The sequence below is a fragment of the Triticum aestivum genome, chromosome 7A, assembly GCF_018294505.1.
Source record: "Triticum aestivum cultivar Chinese Spring chromosome 7A, IWGSC CS RefSeq v2.1, whole genome shotgun sequence".
NCBI lineage: Eukaryota > Viridiplantae > Streptophyta > Magnoliopsida > Poales > Poaceae > Triticum > Triticum aestivum.
Genome location: NC_057812.1, coordinates 209143264 through 209165490, shown reverse-complemented (window position 1 = coordinate 209165490; position 22227 = coordinate 209143264). Strand labels below are relative to the sequence as shown.

Here is a 22227-nt window from a genome sequence, read left to right as displayed (position 1 = left end):
GTTCTTTTGGAGCGCTGACCCATCTGCTTGATTTGATGCCGGCGGCGGTTCTAGGGTTGGTGAGGTGCTGATTTACGGGTGATTTGGAGGCTTTAAAGCTTCAATCTTTTTGGCGCGCGGGAAGTGATTTGGGGGCGAGGCAGTGGAAGATTTGGTGTGTGGGGGGAGGAAGAAGCAGGGAGGCGCACCAGATCGGGAGCGCCGGCTCTAGCGCTCACATCGAGCTGCAAGCAGACGGTTGTTCTTTGAATTTTGCGTTGTAGCCTGGTGATAGACAAAGTGCCGGCTTCCTTCTCTCTCCTCCCTTCTCTTCACTCCAGCTAGGATTTTTCTTACGAGGAACAGCATGCAGCCAACTGACTAGGCTCTATTGTACCTGCCCTAATGTGGCGGGTGGAAGGAAGGGCCCGCCACTGGTATTTGCAGAAGTGGTGGGTTGCATAGAACGCCCACCACTACTCACGTATTACAGGTTGCGGGTTAGCAGTGGCAGGAGCCCTTCACAGCCATGTCCGTCACTGATGGGGCTTTTGCATTGCTAACCTGTTCTCCATTAGTGTATTGTCGTGGTTTTTGTAAGTTATGTCGATGATATGGGCGCTCCTTGCCCATCACTAGTATCTACTACAACCATCGGTGGAGGCAGCACCAATGTCACACTTTTCTTAGCCCTTACCATACCATTCACGGGCACTCGTCTGCTGTACTGATAAAAGGGGTAAGAGAATTTCACTTTTTTTTTTGCGGGTGAAGAGAATTTCACATAATAGGCTTTGGTGCCACTTTGTAACAAAAGCCAAATGGTCAAACAATACAAGGTGATGAGATATGTGGCCTTCTTACACAAGTGATAAAAGAAAGCAGACTGCACAAGCAGAAAACTGCCGACAATGCATTGCTGGACGTCGCTAGCGTGCCACCGAGCAAAAGCACAAGAGTGATAGAACCACAACTAAAAGCGACCAAGGCAACAAACAAAGAACGAACTCACGTCTCCTGGATGAAACCATCAAAATTTGGGGCAACACCCCCACCGAACTGTCGCCGAGAAGGTTCGCTCCTTACTGAGAAGCACCACACCCTGCCGGCGAGTAGAAAGGACCGAGATAGCGGCACAGTCACGTGTATAGGGGAGGAGGCAAGCAATACCGCAAAACACCGAAGCCGCGGATACTTCAAGCCGCGGCCTTCATTTCACCGTAGAATAATTATATTTCTAACTTATTCAGCCGAAAAAAAATATTTCCTTCAACAACAAAAATGGCGAACGTAGTTACAGAGGGGCCTGAAAAGTAAAACTTGGATGCATGACAAGCATTCTACGTCCCTATCCTCGTAAATTTACTTGCACAAGTGGCCACAAGCACCAAATCACATAATCCATGCAACCTTAGCGGCTTGGCCAGTTGCACAAGTGGTCGGTAGCCCCACTGTCATGTTTCATGCATGTGCATACGCCAAATTGATGGGCCTATAAGAAGAGAAGTCTGGGTCTTTCAAGAAGGAAAGTCTACTTTGCTTCACGAGTATGAAGAGGAAGGGAGGAGACGGAGAGGGGACGAACATGGTGTTCGGCATGAACGATGCGCGGAGGAAGGCGAGTGGGAGGATCGAGGTGGAAGATCTATGCTCCAAGCTCACGTCTCTGCTTCCCCAAGACTATCGGCTGGGTGCCTCAGAGGTACGTAAAGGATATATTAGTTCACAAATTTTGTGCAAATTCATAGTTAACTGGCATGCGAGAATACACACACTTGGATTCATAACTGCTAGAAAGTTATGCACGAGTGTGATCGCACCTACTTTTTCTCTCATGGTTCATGTCTTTTTTGGTATATATTTCTAAGCTGTTTTTCTGTTTTCAAGACATGTTGTTGCCTCTCAGTTCAATGATCAAAATATTGTGCTCGACAGATATGTTGCGTTTTGTTCTCTGGCATTAATAACTGTTGTTGAGTTCAAGATTTGCACACGTTATTAATAACTTGCACTATACCATAAATATGTAAGAACAAGTACTCCCTCTGTTTTTAAAGATTTCAATATGAACTACATACAAATGTATATAGATGTAGTTTAGAGTGTAGATTCACTCATTTCGCTTCGTATTTAGTTCATATTAGAATATCTAACAAGAATTATAGCTAGGAAGGGATGGGGTATAAAATAGCATAACTTTCATCCATACAGTTTTTATTTTTGCGGGACATCAACATAGTTAAAGTAGACAAACTATTCTAGATAACTAAGATGACTCGTGCATACATACATAGTTGGATTGCTACTCTCACTTCCTCTCCCGCCGAAAAGGTCTTGCTAAAAATTGAGACATGGAGCTGTTCATGTTTTGTGCTTATGCAAGTGTGGTGTTCATGGGTTGTACTTACTTGAGAAAAGAACATAAGTTAGGCGTCGTGGTACACGACGTACCTGCACGTACGTCCATGCAGGGGTACAGCACATGATAAGCTGCGAATCGGATAGCAAACGGCCATCAGAGGGATCTATCTATCTATCACCCTCGCTGGCGCTATCTATGTCTCACTAGTATACGTACACACGACTGAAGACATTAACGGCTACGTGCCAAGTATATATGCATCGGAAAGCAACTGCACGCTAGGCAGCAAATCCATCAGGTTATAATTGTACGACGCTGCTAAAAATCAGTCGCTTCGCGAAGTCTCAGTCGACTGGCTAGCCGTCCGATCTGTAGCACCTTGTAGATTCGTGCTGGGTCACTTTTGTCCTTTGTTTCGGCCTGTTAAGGCGTGGGCAGGCCCGCTTTTGTTTTTCCCCGTCGAATTGGTGATCCCGGTACGCGAGCGCTGCTGATGGGCTGGGGCTGGGCTGTGTTTTGGTGCGGGTCGTTTTTATTTTCTGTGTTTGTTTTGGGGCTGCATTAAAGAGTGAGGAAGGGGAAGCGGCCACCCCGTGGTGATTAAGCAGAGAAAAACGCCAAGTTAACTGCACTTTTTAGTGTTTAATTTCAGTTAGTTTAGTTCTTTTGCTTCTTATTCTGAAATTATTCTGATATAATTGTAGCGCTGTGTGAGTAAGCAACATGAGGTCTTGTCCTGGGACTGATGCTAATTGCATGTCTGCTGCACCGTAGCAGTTTGTCACTGTGCCCATGTATCCAGTAGAGTAGTTAGGATTTTGTATGTCCATACTCCCCCCTCCCCCCCCCCCCCCCAACGCCTTCTTTTTTGTTTGTGTCAAATATGTGATTAATAGTTTCAAGCAGAGAATCGCCCCCATAGTTTAGACCTTATTTTTTTAGGTTTAATTTTTTGTGCGTTCATGCACAATAGTGTCTCTCGCTCACGCTTGTCTATCGGCAATGTTGGTGTGGTGGATTTTTTGATGATGAAACTTGTTTCTTTGCTTGTAGGTAGATTCACTTATCTCGATAAATAAAGCTCCGCTTTTATGTGCCACTGTCAAGTGTCATTCAGATTTTTTTCCCTTTTATTGCTATTTATTTTGAGGTTCTTTCCAGTAAAGATTGTTTTGCAACTAGTAGTACTAAATTTCTTTTAGTAGGCCAAGAGACTGAAGATGAAGTGTGTTTCTCCATTGAATTGTACAGCAAGTAGTTTTTTATCAACACCTTTTTTTATGTTTATGCGTACTTGTAGATACATTTTTACACCCTCTCTGTACAGAGACTATAGTGCATTTTTTACACCATATGTTCATGAGTAGGTGACAAGACAGACGTGTGTTTAGGGTTTTTGCTAAGTTGACATTCTTTTTTGTCTTTTAGGATATAAACCTCTGCTAGTTATCTATTTTTTGACACATTTTTTTGTTTTTTTAATCTGGTGAGTGCTATCATTTATATTGTTCTTTACTGGGATATTTTTTGGTGTCTCAAGAAGTGCTTCTCTCATATCCCCTCATGCACATTACTAAAGCCATTAGCAAGAGTGATTCAATTCACTTGTTTTGTTTTATTCTAGTCGACATTAGTAGGTCGAAGAATATGATTTTGCTGAAACATTACTTTCGTGAAATCAGATCCATGTTTTTGAAGCTTATCTTTGAACTCAAATCCCCTCAAATGTATTATTGGGCCATAACTAGGATTTGTATAGCCCTTTTGTTTGCTTTACTTGGTTGCAACTCGACTTCCATTTTTGTTGTGCGGGGAGAGGCACCAGTTGCATGTCCCACAATATGCACGCAACTGCATGTCTTATAACTTGGTATCAACTAGGGGATCTTTGTTTAGTCGAAGGGGGCTACGTCGAGAGAGATGGGACCCAGTTGCATGTCCCACACTAGGCATGCAACTACATGTCTTATAACTTATTTGCAATTTGACTTCCATTTTTGTTGTGCGGGGAGAGGCGCCAGTTGCATATGCCACAATGGGAACGCAACTCCATGTCTTCTAACTTGGTATCAACTAGGGGGCCTTTGTTTTGTCGGAGGGGACGACGTAGAGAGAGATGGGGCCCAATTGCATGTCCCACACTAGGTGTGCAACTGCATATCTTCTGACTTGGTCGCAACTGCATGTCTTATAGCGTGGTTGCAACACGACTTCCATTTTTGTTGTGTGGGGAGAGGCGCCAGTTGCATGTCCCACAATGGGCATGCAACTCCATGTCTTCTAACTTGGTCGCAACTGGGAGGACATTTGTTTTGTCAGACCCTTGTTTTTTAGGAGGGGGCGGCGTCGAGAGAGATGGGGCCCAGTTGCATGCCCCACACCAGGCATGCAACTGCATGTCTTCTAACTTGGTCGCAACTGCATATCTTATAACTTGGTTGCAACTCGACTTTCATTTTTGTTGTACGGGGAGAGGCGCCAGGTGTATGTCCCACAACGGGCACGCAACTGCATGTCTTTAAGCATCGTCACAACTCACAACTACATGTCTTATAACTTGGTTGCAACTCAAATTTCATTTTTTTGTACGGGGAGAGGCACCAGTTGCATGTCCCACACTAGGCACACAACCGCATGTCCTATAATTTGGTTGCAACTCGACTTCCATTTTTGTTGTGCGGGGAGAGGCGCCAGTTTGCATGTCCCACAATGGGCACGCAACTCCATGTCTTCTAAATTGGTCGCAACTGGGTGACCTTTGTTTTCTCAAAGGGGACGGCATCAAGAGAGATGGGGCCCAGTTGCATGCCCCACACTAGGCACACAACTGCATGTCTTATGTGACGCCCGGGTAATCAAGCTACAGTAACCCTCTGGTAATGATGCCATGTCACCACGATTACCGTTGTTAATCTCGTGTTAGTTCGAAACCGTTTCAAATTCAAATTCAAAATCTAGTCAAACAGTAAAAGTTTTGAAAAGTCAAATCTAAAATGTTCAAAGTGTAGCAAACAAATCATAGATGATTATGGTGGTGGATCCAAATTAACATACAATGTTTAAGTGCATTAGATAATAGGAACAGTCGCTGAAACAATAATTTAAACGTCTCTTAAATAATTAAATTATTAAAAACTACTTTTTATAACTACAAGAATAATTGTGGCAGTGGTATAAATACTATTAGTGATTTAGGTGCTAATTAAATGTTTTACAAAACTAAAACAATTAGGGTAATAAAATTAAAACAGAAAAAAAGAAGCACCCCCCCCCCGCTGGGCCTACCGGCCCAGCTAGCCCAGCTAGCCAGCCGGCCACTTCGCCTCTGGCCTACGAGGCCACCTCCCCCGAACCCTAACCCTCACCCGATCCCCACTCCCCCCCCACTCTTCCCTCACTCCCTCGATCCAAATCGGGATCGAGGCGACCACGCCCCCGACCCCGACGACATCGCCCCGACGCACGTCGCCGTCCTCGGCGCCCCCCCCACCGGAGCACCACCCCCATCGCCCTGCTGCCTCGCCGTCCCGCTACCCCATCGGGCCCGACGCCGACGCCGCCCCTCCCGCACTCCCCTGCGCCCCACGCCGCCTGGACCGCGTCGGCCACCTCAACCGCACACCGTGCGCCTCGGACCCGCCGTCCCCAGCGCCCGTGGACGGCCCGCCGCCGTCGTTCGACCCGCGGCGCTGCCCGTCGCCACTGCCCGGGGCCACCTCGCCGGACCGCCGCACCATCGCCCCCTGCCTCCTCCCAGGCGCCCCCCCTACTCGACTGGATCGGGGAGGGGCCAGATCCCGCGCCGCCATGAGCCTGCGACGCCGACGCCCATCCCCGGCGCCGCCTCGTCGCTGCTGTGCTCCGCCACCTCGTCGTCGCCGCTCCATCGCCTCTCCCTCGCCGACGCCAACGCGCCCCGTCGCCCCCCTTCCCTGCTCGCAAGTGAGCGCTGCTGTCCCCCTTCGCCCCCTCTCTCCCTGTGTCGCCCCGGTCACCACCATCCCTGCCCGCGGTCGACGCGCTCCAGCCCCGCCCGTTGCACGCTCACCGCGTGCCTCTCCCCGTCGCTCCCGTGCACGGCCTCGCTGGCCCACGGCCGCGGCCACGGTGCTCGACCGCCCTGCTCGTGACCCGTGGCCGCGCCACCATCGCCTCCTCATGCGCCCCCCACTGCGTCGCGGCCTTCACCTGGACGCCGCCCCTCGCTGCCGATTCCCGGCGCCCGCACGCGTGCCGACTGCCTCGGTCGCGCCCGGTGGCCTCACCCCCACACCGCCGCCCCGCAATGCCCGGTCGGGTGCGCCCCTGTTCGGGCTGTGCCCCGACGCCCGCGCCCTCTAGGCCCCTATGGGCCACAGACATGTGGGGCCCGGCCCCAGAACGGTTTTATAAAAAAAAAGAATTAAAAAATATATATATTAAATAAATAAATAATAATTAAATTAATTAATTAATTAAGGAATTAATTAAGTTAATTAATCATAATTAGATTAACCTAATTAACTAATTAGTTTAATTAAATAGTAATTAGATTAGCTAAACATTAATTAGACTAAACAGTCAATGACGAACGGGACCCACCTGTCGGGTTGACCAAGTCAACCCTGTTGACTGCTGACGTCAGCATGACATCATGCTGACGTCATAAATTCATTTTCGAATTAAATAATTAATTAATTAAATTCCAGAAATTTATATAATCTTTAGAAAATCATATCTTTTAATCCGTAACTCGGATTAAAATATTTTCAACATGAAAGTTGCTCAGAACGACGAGACGAATCCGGATACGCAGTCCGTTCGTCCGCCACACACCCCTAACCTATCGAACTCGCAACTTTCCCCCTTCGGCTCCTCTGCCCGAAAACGCGAAACACCGGGAATACTTTCCCGGATGTTTCCCCCCTTAACCGGTACCACCTCATACCACGTTAGGCACACCTAGCACCGCTCATTGTCACGTCACGCATCGTCGTGTTTATGTTTGCATTGTATTCATTGTTTCTTCCCCCTCTTATCTCCGGTAGACTACGAGACCGACGCTGATGCCACCGAGTACGACTACGTCACCAACGACCCCTCCTTGTCTGAGCAACCAGGCAAGCCCCCCCCCCTTGATCACCAGATATCGCCTATTCTCCTCTATACTGCTTGCATTAGAGTAGTGTAGCATGTTACTGCTTTCGTTAATCCTATTCTGATGCATAGCCTGACATTGTCGCTACATCTGTTGATACCTTACCTGCAATCCTAAATGCTTAGTATAGGATGCTAGTTTATCATCATTGGCCCTACATTCTTGTCAGTCTGCCTTGCTATACTATCGGGCCGTGATCACTTGGGAGGTGATCACGGGTATATACTATACATACATACATACTATACAGATGGTGACTAAAGTCGGGTCAGCTCATTGAGTACCCGCAAGTGATTCTGACGAGGGGGCTGAAAGGACAGGTGGCTCCATCCCGGTAGAGGTGGGCCTGGGTTCCCGACGGCCCTCGACTGTTACTTTGCGGCGGAGCGACAGGGCAGGTTGAGACCACCTAGGAGACAGGTGGGCCTGGCCCTGTTCGGCGTTCGCGGATACTTAACACGCTTAACGAGATCTTGGTATTTGATCTGAGTCGGCTACGAGCCTATACGCACTAACCATCTACGTGGGAGTAGTTATGGGTATCCCGACGTCGTGGTATCAGCCGAAGCACTTCAGACGTCAGCGATGGAGCGGCGCGCGCCGAATTGGACTGGAACGCCACTAGGCTAGGTCTGCTTTCGGCCGCGTACGCAACGTGCAGGTGTGCTATGGGTGATGGGCCCAGACCCCTGTGCGCTTAGGTTTAGACCGGCGTGCTGGCCTCTTTGTTGAGCCTAGGTGGGGCTGCGACGTGTTGATCTTCCGAGGCCGGGCATGACCCAGGAAAGTGTGTCCGGCCAAATGGGATCAAGCGTGTTGGGCTATGTGGTGCACCCCTGCAGGGAAGTTAATCTATTCGAATAGCCGTGATCTTCGGTAACAGGACGACTTGGAGTTGTACCTTGACCTTATGACAACTAGAACCGGATACTTAATAAAACACACCCTTCCAAGTTCCACAGACAACCCGGTGATCGCTTTTCTACAGGGCGACGAGGAGAGGATCGCCAGGTAGGATTATGCTATGCGATGCTACTGGAGATGCTACCTGGATATGCTACTTGGAGATGCTACTTGGAGGACTTCAATCTACTCTCTTCTACATGCTGCAAGACAGTGGCTGCGAGAAGCGTAGTCTTCGACAGGATTAGTTATCCCCCTCTTATTCTGGCATTCTGCAGTTCAGTCCACTGATATGTCCTCCTTACACATATACCCATGCATATGTAGTGTAGTTCCTTGCTTGCGAGTACTTTGGATGAGTACTCACGGTTGCTTTCTCCCTCTTTTCCCCTTTCCCTTCTACCTGGTTGTCGCAACCAGATGCTGGAGCCCTGGAGCCAGACGCCACCGTCGACGACGACCCCTACTACACCGGAGGTGCCTACTACTACGTGCAGCCCGCTGGCGACGACCAGGAGTAGTTTAGGAGGATCCCAGGCAGGAGGCCTGCGCCTCTTTCGATCTGTATCCCAGTTTGTGCTAGCCTTCTTAAGGCAAACTTGTTTAACTTATGTCTATACTCAGATATTGTTGCTTCCGCTGACTCGTCTATGATCGAGCACTTGTATTCGAGCCCTCGAGGCCCCTGGCTTGTATTATGATGCTTGTATGACTTATTTTTATTTGTAGAGTTGTGTTGTGATATCTTCCTGTGAGTCCCTGATCTTGATCGTACACCTTTGCGTGCATGATTAGTGTACGATTGAATCGGGGGCGTCACAAGTTGGTATCAGAGCCGACTGCCTGTAGGAATCCCCCTTCCACACTCCTTGGCCGAAGTCGAGTCTAGACATTACAAAAACTTTTACTAACTTGGTTGTGTGCCTTACGGGCCCACGTAGCCATCGGGTGGTACTAGGATCTTTTACTCCTCGATCTTTACTCTGGGACTCTGAACTCTCTTCTATTCGGGTTAAACGATTTTTACTAAAATCTAACTTTAGGTTCTCGCGAGTACCTTCTACCGGGGAGCCACTTGTTACCGATGACCGCCTGCTACACCAGAAGATTCCGAAGATACTCTACGATGTGCTCTCGAGACTATGTGCCATCGCTTTTGCAATTCACTTCCATCGATAAATCCCTTTGGATAACTACTTACACCTATCGTTCATATTGTCATCCCCAGTTGCTCTTGTTATTACAAGATGTCCTGAAATACTCTTCGATATTCCGAGAATTCTTACGCTTACTGCCCTGCAGTTCCTTGCTGCATGAATACCCCTACGGATAATTACTCGTGCTTGCCGAGTATCCGCTCATCCCCAGTTGTTCTTGTGTTTCACAAAAGTCTTCAAAATAATATTCGATCTTCCGAAAATCCTCTGGAGCCTTTTGGCTCTTGAAATTCTTGCTTGCTTGCATTATGGTTAATCCCATAAGTCTCGTAGTCTTAATGACATTCCTTGTCATTATCATTTTGAGTCTGTTGACTCAATATGTTTGCGAATACACGCAATCATCATTGATCCTTATAAATTACTTTTCCGGCTGAGCTTCCATTCTTTTAACTGGAATTGGTTCTCGACCAATCCAATTGTCGTTGATTATACCCTAAGGCTATTCAACTTATCCATCCCTAATCAGAGCATTGCTTCTGATCCCTTGATTTGGAAATCATAATTCCTTTGCATTTGACAATTGAGTTAGTCAGTTGTTTCTATAATCTGATCTCCTTGCATTCTTCTCCCTCTAGTTGAGTACCGATACTCGTATCAGATCCTTTGTGGACCATCAAGTCCTTTGTTGGATTGTTATCCGACAGTGTCCTTCACATTTGATCACTTTATGAGTTCTTCCCCTGATACATAATGCCTTTGTTAAGTTGTATCCTCTGCTTGGCCAACCATGCTCTGCTTTCGGGCTTGTGTTATTTACTCTTGAAACTCGTGGTATATGTTTCTAAGAAGCCCCTATGGGTTGAACATATGCCTTCTCTAAACCGTGTGAACCCGAAAGTTTTCACGAGTCATACTCTTCTGGTGCTGCACCAGATAAAATTTCAACACTGCAACTTCATCGAACGTGAGAAGTGAATGAAAGGTTATGCATTGGAGAAGTGGGAGTCGACCTTGAACTTTGTGTTCATGCCCATGGACGCGATGTATATCCTATCATGGAAGCTTCTTGTAATAATAACTATTTCCTTGATAGCTAACATATGGTATCTGTGAATTGATCCCTTGCAACCGTGGTTCCGTCCATGATTGTTCTTCTTTGATTCCATTTCTCGGACAAGTTAAAACTATTGTCTTCTATGGATCAATACACCAGTCCAACCTTTACTTTGATCTTGTGTTGAGTATTACCCCCCTGGTATCTCGAGATTATCATGGTACTGCATAACTTCTTATGAGTTCTTCATCAAGTGCTACCTTACCACTGATTCCAATTTTTCATGGGCTCTGAGTTATTAAACACTCAAAGACACCGATAACTGAACCGAGTCCGCTCTACGGTTCAACAACTCTTCAGTAAGCTTCTATAAGTATGAGTTTGTACCCGATCACGCCATTCCTAGCCTGTTTGGCTACATCATTGTCGTGATGATTCTAACTGTGCTACCTGGTCCTTATTCTCGGAGCACCAATTTGCGACGATAGCTAAGCTTACGTCGAACTTCCTCGTCATATCATTTCGCCTTGAACAACAAGCTAGATTTCAAGTTTGTGTCGTACCTATGGTTCCAATAACCTCTAGCTTCATCATTCTTTTTGACTTGATGTGATCGCGGATCGATTACATCTTCGTGGAATCTCTCGACAAATGTGTCATGATCACCATCTACATTCTGATGCTCTTCCAGGATATCAATTGAATTAATGATGAGAAATACCATCCTTGCCCTCGATGATTTGTGTTGTCATCGACCCCTTTATTGCGTTCCCTCCAACAAAAAAAACTTGTTTGTGTTTTGTGTTATACCTCGAGTTCCTTGCTACCTAGCATTTGTTCTTCTTTACCATGGAGTATTACCATCTTTTATGTCAAGGAGGTCGTGAGGATTACTCCACCTCTTAAGAATTCTTGGTATGGTGATACTTCTCACCCTCACCATTCTTTCTTGGTACCCGTGTTGTTTCTAACCGGAATACCGACAATTGAACCATGAGGTGTGAATTCAAAACTTCTAGCAACCCTATTGCTTTGAAGTGAATGGGCGATAGTTCATTCTAAGTCCTTCGCTAATTGAATCACCATTCTAACATTGGTCGTGCAACCCAACCCGTACTTCGGGCGCACCCTTCAACCAATGTTTAATTGTGTATGTTTTCCTCGAGCATACTTCCTTATATCAGTTAATCTGACAAATGTTATCTCCTTGTTCACTTAATGGTGGAAATCCATCTTTTGGGAATCTCGGTGAATTGCCGTTGAGTTCACCAGACACCTCCTTGTCCTCTCCCTGGTTTAATGGTGAACTATTGCTTCAGAAACCCGCTCCCATAGTTCATTTCCCGAGAAGCTTGCAATGCCATTTCAACGATTTGTGTTGCGCCTTTTCTTCTCGGACATCCTGAGTCTCAGGTATCCTGACACCAATCGGATCTGAATCTCGGTCAGATATGATGGTTGGGACAACTTTCCAAGAGTTATGACATTGATCCTTTGATGACCCGGTAACCTGATGTCATGCCTAGCACCCCCCCCCCCCCGGCTGGAGGACCTATCATTATAGATTCCTTTTCAGCAAGGTTATCCATTCATCCATGAGGAAATTGTAAGACTTATTCTACAAGTTATTCCTGATGGATCCTTCGTGTTTCCAAAGTCTGATCTTCACCTGAAGACCTTGTCAATGCTATCTCGAAGCATGTCAATGGTACTCCGATTTTCAACAGGAACATTTGAAGCACGATGCTAGATTTTATTTATCATTTATCCTAACACCGTGGTATGGGTAATATCATGAGATTCCTTCCCCCTTTCCTAAATGGTTTTCTACTTTATATCCTGCCATGGATATCTTGCTCTGCTTGTCCTTGGGAAGGATTTACCCCTGAAAGATGTGTTTAAACACATTTTCCTTTTCATTGTTCTGTTTAATCTGATAATCTTATTTTTCTTTCCATTGGTTGGGTTAACCTTTCTTGAGGTCTATATAATCTAAGCAGTATTATTCTCTTGCTTATGTAAACACCTCGGTGTACAACTCTGTCAGTAAGACCCTGTTACTATTGTTGATGACATTTCAGTAACCACCAATGGACGAGAACTTTGCCTATTGGTCCGCCTCGTTTCAACGAGCAGGAAAATGGTTCTCCTTGTCCCTCGCCTTGGTACCGATGTAGTTGCTGACATATAACTGGCAGGCTAACCTCTGACATGCCGTACTTGCATGATCGTGCAAGACATCACCGCCTTCCTACTTTTAACCCACATGGTGGGCCCATAACCCACAGTTCCACAGGATCGAAACCTGACTCTCCTGTACAACCTGATGTCAAAGTTATTCCTCGTGCTTGACTTTGTATATAATTCACGGGCCACTTGCCTGTTGATCTATTCTGGTATCGGACACAATACTTATTCCCATTGCTCTGAACCCCTTTTGCACTCTGCTTCAGGCAATGAATGATTGCCTATCCGCTTGAAACTTCTTATTACACCGTCTTACTTTGCTCTCGATGTGTGTCATTTGTTCAACTCGAGAGATACTCATATGTTCATTCTTGGGATACCCCCAGATGAATTTCCCTTATAACATCCTATCATTGTAGAGCTGCCCCGTACCTATTCGTAAGTACGATGGAGTTCCCCGAAGAAAGGACGACAACTTCATCATGATGCTTTGGAATAAAGAATTGAAGACATCAACGAAAGGGATTAACTTCTTCGAGAAGATCCATTAGAATAACCAGAACTTCCCCCTTACGCCCCTCTTAAATCTCGGGATGAGATTTCTTGTAGTGGAGGAGAATTGTGACGCCCGGGTAATCAAGCTACAGTAACCCTCTGGTAATGATGCCATGTCACCACGATTACCGTTGTTAATCTCGTGTTAGTTCGAAACCGTTTCAAATTCAAATTCAAAATCTAGTCAAACAGAAAAAGTTTTGAAAAGTCAAATCTAAAATGTTCAAAGTGTAGCAAACAAATCATAGATGATTATGGTGGTGGATCCAAATTAACATACAATGTTTAAGTGCATTAGATAATAGGAACAGTCGCTGAAACAATAATTTAAACGTCTCTTAAATAATTAAATTATTAAAAACTACTTTTTATAACTACAAGAATAATTGTGGCAGTGGTATAAATACTATTAGTGATTTAGGTGCTAATTATATGTTTTACAAAACTAAAACAATTAGGGTAATAAAATTAAAACAGAAAAAAAAGAAGCACCCCCCCCGCTGGGCCTACCGGCCCAGCTAGCCCAGCTAGCCAGCCGGCCGGCCCAGCCGGCCACTTCGCCTCTGGCCTACGAGGCCACCTCCCCCGAACCCTAACCCTCACCCGATCCCCACTTCCCCCCCCCCCACTCTTCCCTCACTCCCTCGATCCAAATCGGGATCGAGGCGACCACGCCCCCGACCCCGACGACATCGCCCCGACGCACGTCGCCGTCCTCGGCGCCCCCCCCCCCCACCGGAGCACCACCCCCATCGCCCTGCTGCCTCGCCGTCCCGCTACCCCATCGGGCCCGACGCCGACGCCGCCCCTCCCGCACTCCCCTGCGCCCCACGCCGCCTGGACCGCGCCGGCCACCTCAACCGCACGCCGTGCGCCTCGGACCCGCCGTCCCCAGCGCCCGTGGACGGCCCGCCGCCGTCGTTCGACCCGCGGCGCTGCCCGTCGCCACTGCCCGGGGCCACCTCGCCGGACCGCCGCACCATCGCCCCCTGCCTCCTCCCAGGCGCCCCCCCTACTCGACTGGATCGGGGAGGGGCCAGATCCCGCGCCGCCCTGAGCCTGCGACGCCGGCGCCCATCCCCGGCGCCGCCTCGTCGCTGCTGTGCTCCGCCACCTCGTCGTCGCCGCTCCATCGCCTCTCCCTCGCCGACGCCAACGCGCCCCGTCGCCCCCCTTCCCTGCTCGCAAGTGAGCGCTGCCGTCCCCCTTCGCCCCCTCTCTCCTTGTGTCGCCCCGGTCACCACCATCCCTGCCCGCGGTCGACGCGCTCCGGCCCCGCCCGTTGCACGCTCACCGCGTGCCTCTCCCCGTCGCTCTCGTGCACGGCCTCGCTGGCCCACGGCCGCGGCCACGGCGCTCGACCGCCCTGCTCGTGACCCGTGGCCGCGCCACCATCGCCTCCTCATGCGCCCCCCACTGCGTCGCGGCCTTCACCTGGACGCCGCCCCTCGCTGCCGATTCCCGGCGCCCGCACGCGTGCCGACTGCCTCGGTCGCGCCCGGTGGCCTCACCCCCACACCGCCGCCCCGCAATGCCCGGTCGGGTGCGCCCCTGTTCGGGCTGTGCCCCGACGCCCGCGCCCTCTAGGCCCCTATGGGCCACAGACATGTGGGGCCCAGCCCCAGAACGGTTTTATAAAAAAAAGAATTAAAAAATATATATATTAAATAAATAAATAATAATTAAATTAATTAATTAATTAAGGAATTAATTAAGTTAATTAATCATAATTAGATTAACCTAATTAACTAATTAGTTTAATTAAATAGTAATTAGATTAGCTAAACATTAATTAGACTAAACAGTCAATGATGAACGGGACCCACCTGTCGGGTTGACCAAGTCAACCCTGTTGACTGCTGACGTCAGCATGACATCATGCTGACGTCATAAATTCATTTTCGAATTAAATAATTAATTAATTAAATTCCAGAAATTTATATAATCTTTAGAAAATCATATCTTTTAATCCGTAACTCGGATTAAAATATTTTCAACATGAAAGTTGCTCAGAACGACGAGACGAATCCGGATACGCAGTCCGTTCGTCCGCCACACACCCCTAACCTATCGAACTCGCAACTTTCCCCCTCCGGCTCCTCTGCCCGAAAACGCGAAACACCGGGAATACTTTCCCGGATGTTTCCCCCCTTAACCGGTACCACCTCATACCACGTTAGGGCACACCTAGCACCGCTCATTGTCACGTCACGCATCGTCGTGTTTATGTTTGCATTGTATTCATTGTTTCTTCCCCCTCTTATCTCCGGTAGACTACGAGACCGACGCTGATGCCACCGAGTACGACTACGTCACCAACGACCCCTCCTTGTCTGAGCAACCAGGCAAGCCCCCCCCCCCCCCTTGATCACCAGATATCGCCTATTCTCCTCTATACTGCTTGCATTAGAGTAGTGTAGCATGTTACTGCTTTCGTTAATCCTATTCTGATGCATAGCCTGACATTGTCGCTACATCTGTTGATACCTTACCTGCAATCCTAAATGCTTAGTATAGGATGCTAGTTTATCATCATTGGCCCTACATTCTTGTCAGTCTGCCTTGCTATACTATCGGGCCGTGATCACTTGGGAGGTGATCACGGGTATATACTATACATACATACATACTATACAGATGGTGACTAAAGTCGGGTCAGCTCATTGAGTACCCGCAAGTGATTCTGACGAGGGGGCTGAAAGGACAGGTGGCTCCATCCCGGTAGAGGTGGGCCTGGGTTCCCGACGGCCCTTGACTGTTACTTTGCGGCGGAGCGACAGGGCAGGTTGAGACCACCTAGGAGACAGGTGGGCCTGGCCCTGTTCGGCGTTCGCGGATACTTAACACGCTTAACGAGATCTTGGTATTTGATCTGAGTCGGCTACGAGCCTATACGCACTAACCATCTACGTGGGAGTAGTTATGGGTATCCCGACGTCGTGGTATCAGCCGAAGCACTTCAGACGTCAGCGACGGAGCGGCGCGCGCCGAATTGGACTGGAACGCCACTAGGCTAGGTCTGCTTTCGGCCGCGTACGCAACGTGCAGGTGTGCTATGGGTGATGGGCCCAGACCCCTGTGCGCTTAGGTTTAGACCGGCGTGCTGGCCTCTCTGTTGAGCCTAGGTGGGGCTGCGACGTGTTGATCTTCCGAGGCCGGGCATGACCCAGGAAAGTGTGTCCGGCCAAATGGGATCAAGCGTGTTGGGCTATGTGGTGCACCCCTGCAGGGAAGTTAATCTATTCGAATAGCCGTGATCTTCGGTAACAGGACGACTTGGAGTTGTACCTTGACCTTATGACAACTAGAACCGGATACTTAATAAAACACACCCTTCCAAGTTCCACAGACAACCCGGTGATCGCTTTTCTACAGGGCGACGAGGAGAGGATCGCCGGGTAGGATTATGCTATGCGATGCTACTGGAGATGCTACCTGGATATGCTACTTGGAGATGCTACTTGGAGGACTTCAATCTACTCTCTTCTACATGCTGCAAGACGGTGGCTGCGAGAAGCGTAGTCTTCGACAGGATTAGTTATCCCCCTCTTATTCTGGCATTCTGCAGTTCAGTCCACTGATATGGCCTCCTTACACATATACCCATGCATATGTAGTGTAGTTCCTTGATTGCGAGTACTTTGGATGAGTACTCACGGTTGCTTTCTCCCTCTTTTCCCCTTTCCCTTCTACCTGGTTGTCGCAACCAGATGCTGGAGCCCTGGAGCCAGACGCCACCGTTGACGACGACCCCTACTACACCGGAGGTGCCTACTACTACGTGCAGCCCGCTGGCGACGACCAGGAGTAGTTTAGGAGGATCCCAGGCAGGAGGTCTGCGCCTCTTTCGATCTGTATCCCAGTTTGTGCTAGCCTTCTTAAGGCAAACTTGTTTAACTTATGTCTGTACTCAGATATTGTTGCTTCCGCTGACTCGTCTATGATCGAGCACTTGTATTCGAGCCCTCGAGGCCCCTGGCTTGTATTATGATGCTTGTATGACTTATTTTTATTTGTAGAGTTGTGTTGTGATATCTTCCCATGAGTCCCTGATCTTGATCGTACACCTTTGCGTGCATGATTAGTGTACGATTGAATCGGGGGCGTCACATCTTATAACTTGGTTGCAACTCAACTTTCATTTTTTGCTGTACGGGGAGAGGCACCAGTTGCATGTCCCACACTAGGCACGCAACTACATGTCTTAGACCATGGTCGCAACTGGGATGGACTCTTGTTTGGTCGGAGGGGACGCCGTCGAGAGAGATGGGGCCAGTTGCATGTCCCACAATGGGCATGCAACTGCATGTCTTGTAACTTGGTCGCAACTCAGGGGGGCCCTTATTTCGTCGGAGGGGGCGGCAGCGAGAGAGAGGTGTCCAGCTGCATGTCCAACTATACTCATGCAACCGCATGTCTTCTAGCATGGTCGTAACTTAGTGTCTTCTAACTTAGCTGCAACTAGGTGCCTTTGTTTTGTCGAAGGGGCGGCGGCAAGAGAGAGGAGGACAACTAGTCATGCAATTGCAATCGCTTTCCCCTGGAGTATAACTACATGTCTTTTTACAAACATTTTTCGCAACTAGACTTTTTTGCTTGGTTGGAGGGGAGGGGGGGGGAGCTCCCCCGTGAATCCCCTACCCTCACTATGTGTCACACGAGCACCATAACACCCACGTTTTCTGCCATGCCTGCAAACACAAATCAAGCACCCGGTCTCACAACCAGTTTGTGTTTTTTTCTTATTTTTTGAAATCATACAATTTTTTTCCTTTTCTTCTTTTGCATTTTTTTGTTTTTCCAAGGATGAAGAAAGAAAAAATATATTTTTTTTGTGTCTGATTCTGACAACGGCGCTCATTTTCTCATAAAAAGGATCATATTAAAGGAGAGAAGAGTTACTTGTCCAGATCCTCGGACACATTTTTAATGTTGTTGTGAAGGGGGTATGCTAGTAGGCACACAACTGCAAGCTTCGTCCCGACTGCAAGTGCATGTCTTCCAATAGTTATGCAATTGCATATGCGTCTCCTGATTGCAACTCCAACTTAGTACCGTTTTGTCCGGATGAAGGAAGGCAATTGCAGTTGCTACTATGCACGCAAGTGCAAGCATCGCCAGACTATAATTGCATCTCTTCAAAGAGAGTGCAACTCTTTGTTCTTTTGTGAGGGATGAGGGAAGATTCAAATCCGTATTTTAAATATTTACCATCAAACTTAATTGTTTTTCTTTTTTCAATATTTGCCATTAGGTGGCACACACGTCGGCCACATGAGTTGCTTTCTTCGTCTACCTAGTTGCACACATGTCAGCCACATGCAATTGCATGTCCTTGATCGAACACAATTACATATCGCACACAATTGCATGTCATTCGCATGCAAATTACTTTTTCCCCTTCCAAAATAATATTGATACCCATTTGCACACTAGTCGGACGCATATAGTTATTCGTAGGTCACAGACAATTAAGTTGTGCTCTTCTTTTTATTTTGTTTGTTTTTATTTTTTTTCTTTGTTCCATTAAATATTCCTTTATCATTTAAAAATACAAAAAAATGAAAAAAAAACAGGATGACAAAAAAAGAAGGAACAGAGCATTAGCAATGCTAGGGTGAAAAATAAGAGCTACATTGTGTTGTGTAGCAATACACCAACGGGACAATGTTCTACCAATTCCAGTAAAAAGCACAAATAAATAAAAAATTAAAAAACAAACACAGGCACAATGAAGAGACAATGTCAATACAGCCCAACAGCAGCCCACGTGGTGAGCCAACGCAGGCCAACACAAAACGAACAGGGAAACTGACTCCAGGCATGCGAACGAATTTAAACGAGCGATCAATTTATTTATGACGTCAGTTGACTTAGACTTCGCGAAGTCTAAGTCGACTGAGATCTAGACAGACCCATAATTATATGGACATGGTGCGGGCAGAACGTGTGTGTGGGAACTGGCAGAAAACGATCCTTGGTCCCAGCCAGATCATCGAGCACGACCCAGCTATAACTCAAACGCGGAGTATTGTAAGAATAGTCATTTTTTTGAAAAAAAATGGGTATGGTGCTACACCCTTTGCCCCATGTGATAACATATTATATTATGAGATGGAGGGAGTAATTCACAGTCAGTCCGTGTTTCACGGTGCTTGTATATTTCTCCTGGCAGAAGGATGGTTGGGTTAATCATGTCAGTCAAGTACGTGAAGATTTTACAGAACTCTTCTTTGCGTGGCCAGGGTCCTCCGGACATTCCCAGCCAGCTGATGCAGGCCACCGCCTACATCGAAGACCTATACGAGAGAGTCGAAAGGCTGAGGCAGATGAGAGATGACAAAACCCAAAGCCGAAGGATGGCCGGGCGCAGCTGCAGCGGCAGCGTCCTAGACACAGGAGGGGCGGGACCATCGGGTCCTGGGGACGTAACGGTGCAGCTCGGCGGGGCGGCGCATTTCGACGTGAGCTTCACGACGGGCTCCGCGGAGAGAGTCGAGATGCACAGGGTGATCCGCCTGATCGAGCAGGATGGACGCATGGAGGTCGTCGAGGCGAGCTGGTGCTTCGTCGATGGTGGCAAGGTTTTCTACACGATCAAGTGCATGGTAATATTATGGTCCACCCCAGCTTCGGCATGCATGCTTGCTTGCTTTCTGTTCGGTTGATGATCAAATCTTGTTCCTGCAAATGACACTGTCTTCACTGTGCGTGTGTGAATGTGATATGCAGGCAATGAGCTCTGAGGCTGTCTTGGATGCGTCCATGGCGGCGACAAGGCTCAGGAGGTTGCTGACGGACTCACTTGGTGGCCATGGTGTCTAAGTAAACTAATTGGTCAAGTATTAAGCTCGGCTGGAAGATCTGCAGAAGACCAAGGGGATGGCTGGCTGCGTCTTTGTTCTTCTTAACATAAACTTAAATTGTCACCCACAAAAAAAAAACTTAAATTGTACCTTGGTACATTGTAATATCATACAGTATGCATGCATAAACACTTTTAATTTTTAAACTACATCCCTTTGCAAGTTGAACCATTGTTCTTGCATAAACATTTTAAATACCAAGGTTTGCATCACCCTCTTTAAGGTTGGCAATCCGAGCGCATCGTCGTATTAATGTCCGGAGAAGGAAGAACCATATTCACCGAATCAAACTCACGAATGGATGGGTTACTGACCATGGCGGGAAAAAAAATCATCCATGACCACTTCTCTATGGTCATAGGGAAGGGAGACACGAGCAATCTTGACTTCAATTGGAAGGAGTGTTGGAATTATGTGTCCTGCAACTATATTCAAATTACTTAGAATTGTTAATATTCCGAATACCTCGTATGGAATTATACATGTATTTATACATGGAATTGCTTTACATGTTTAGCATGGAGTTGTTACTTGTTGGAATGTACTTAAGCAATATATGCTTAAGGAAGCTGTCGATTATCAGTGAAATACAATACTATTTATATTGGAAAGACTATCCGGGTACACTGATGATTGGAAGGGGCTAGATCGTACAGTTAGATTACAGTCCTAATGTTGATCTATGTAATTAGAGAAATTTACACTCTGTTATGGCGCGCTGCTCACAAGCGCGTGCTCCGGGGACACAACGGCTAGAATCCGTTAACAGACAAATTTGATCGTAGTTGATAATTTGATCTGGACTCTATCCGGAAAACTAGTTGGAAAGACTAGGAATCTTATCTGTATAAGAGATGGACTCTTTGGAAAGGCAGTATAAGAAGGTCCCTACCCCCTAGCCTCAGATATGCAAATTATGAGCGACACCACGGATAAGCGCAGAGGAATTAAGGGGTAGACGGCAAACCCTAAATTTCTAACATTGGTGTCAGAGCAAGGTTCGGTGCGTGGTCTAACCCTGGTACGTCGGGACCTCTGCCGCCGGTGTCCGCGATTGATTCGGCTGTCGTGCAATCACTTCTGCCCGCGTCCGTACTATTTGTTCGCGAGATCAAGTCCCTGGTAAACTTTAGTTGTGCCGGCTGAGGAAGGTAATCGGGCTCCTGTTCACGCTATGATTCACGTGCGTAGCGCGGAAGGAAGGAACTAATTGATCAAGGAATATTGCTCTTTGCTGGCTCGGTGATTCTTCTGCCAACCATTAAGCAAGTTCAGGCCGATTGAGGAATTGAGGTATTGGGGTCTACTAATCGATCTTGCTTGTACAATTTTTGCATGGCTGCAGGAAGAAAGTTTCAAATCCTGCGTACGCGTATGGGATTAGCAGTGCTGGACTTGTTTTTTCTATGCGTACGGACCAATCAACAATCGAAGCATCCAGTTGTGCAGATTGTTTGTCCTCTGTGCACGGATCGAGGGAACATGCTTGGAACACAAAATTTTCTTTGCTAACTTGGTCAGATTCGTGCATGTCCAAGTGTATTAAGGACCGGAAATCAAGCCCAGCGTTGCTACGTATTGTGTGCATTGTACAGGAATAAATCAGGCTAGTTTTTTACATGGACCTCGCTGTTGGTGCCTGCTTCGTTTGTTCGTGTACTCGCCAAATCCTCCACCCTGATGACTTTGATGCTACTCCAAAATCTGCACTCGACGACATGTCGAGCCGGACGAGCTAGCTGCTCGGAAACTGCAGGCACGCTACCGCTGCTACCTAATTATAGGGAGATTGGATCAAAACGACTTCCGCGATTCTAATTTCTGCACTGGAACTTGATGACGTATTCTGGAAACCGACATAATACATGGAAACTTTTGGCTCCTCGGAGTAATTCTACATGATTCTGCGCACCTGGACATGCATGCTGTCAGGAAAGGAATATTGAACTCATATGCTACCTAGCGTTTTTAATTGTTTTATTAGATTATTGATTAATTTCTTAACTTGTTTGATTGCTAATCTA

General features: G+C 47.4%; 1 protein-coding gene across 1 annotated transcript; it reads left to right on the top strand.

The window, feature by feature from the left end:
• The first annotated feature begins 1527 nt into the window (after positions 1 to 1527).
• On the top strand, positions 1528 to 20321 carry LOC123151363 (uncharacterized). The gene is made up of 3 exons (XM_044571094.1): positions 1528 to 1681; positions 19583 to 19945; positions 20070 to 20321. The coding sequence occupies exons 1-3, from the start codon at positions 1529 to 1531 to the stop codon at positions 20160 to 20162; spliced, it is 609 nt and encodes a 202-aa protein (XP_044427029.1). The 5' UTR covers position 1528; the 3' UTR covers positions 20163 to 20321.
• The last annotated feature ends 1906 nt before the right edge of the window (positions 20322 to 22227 follow it).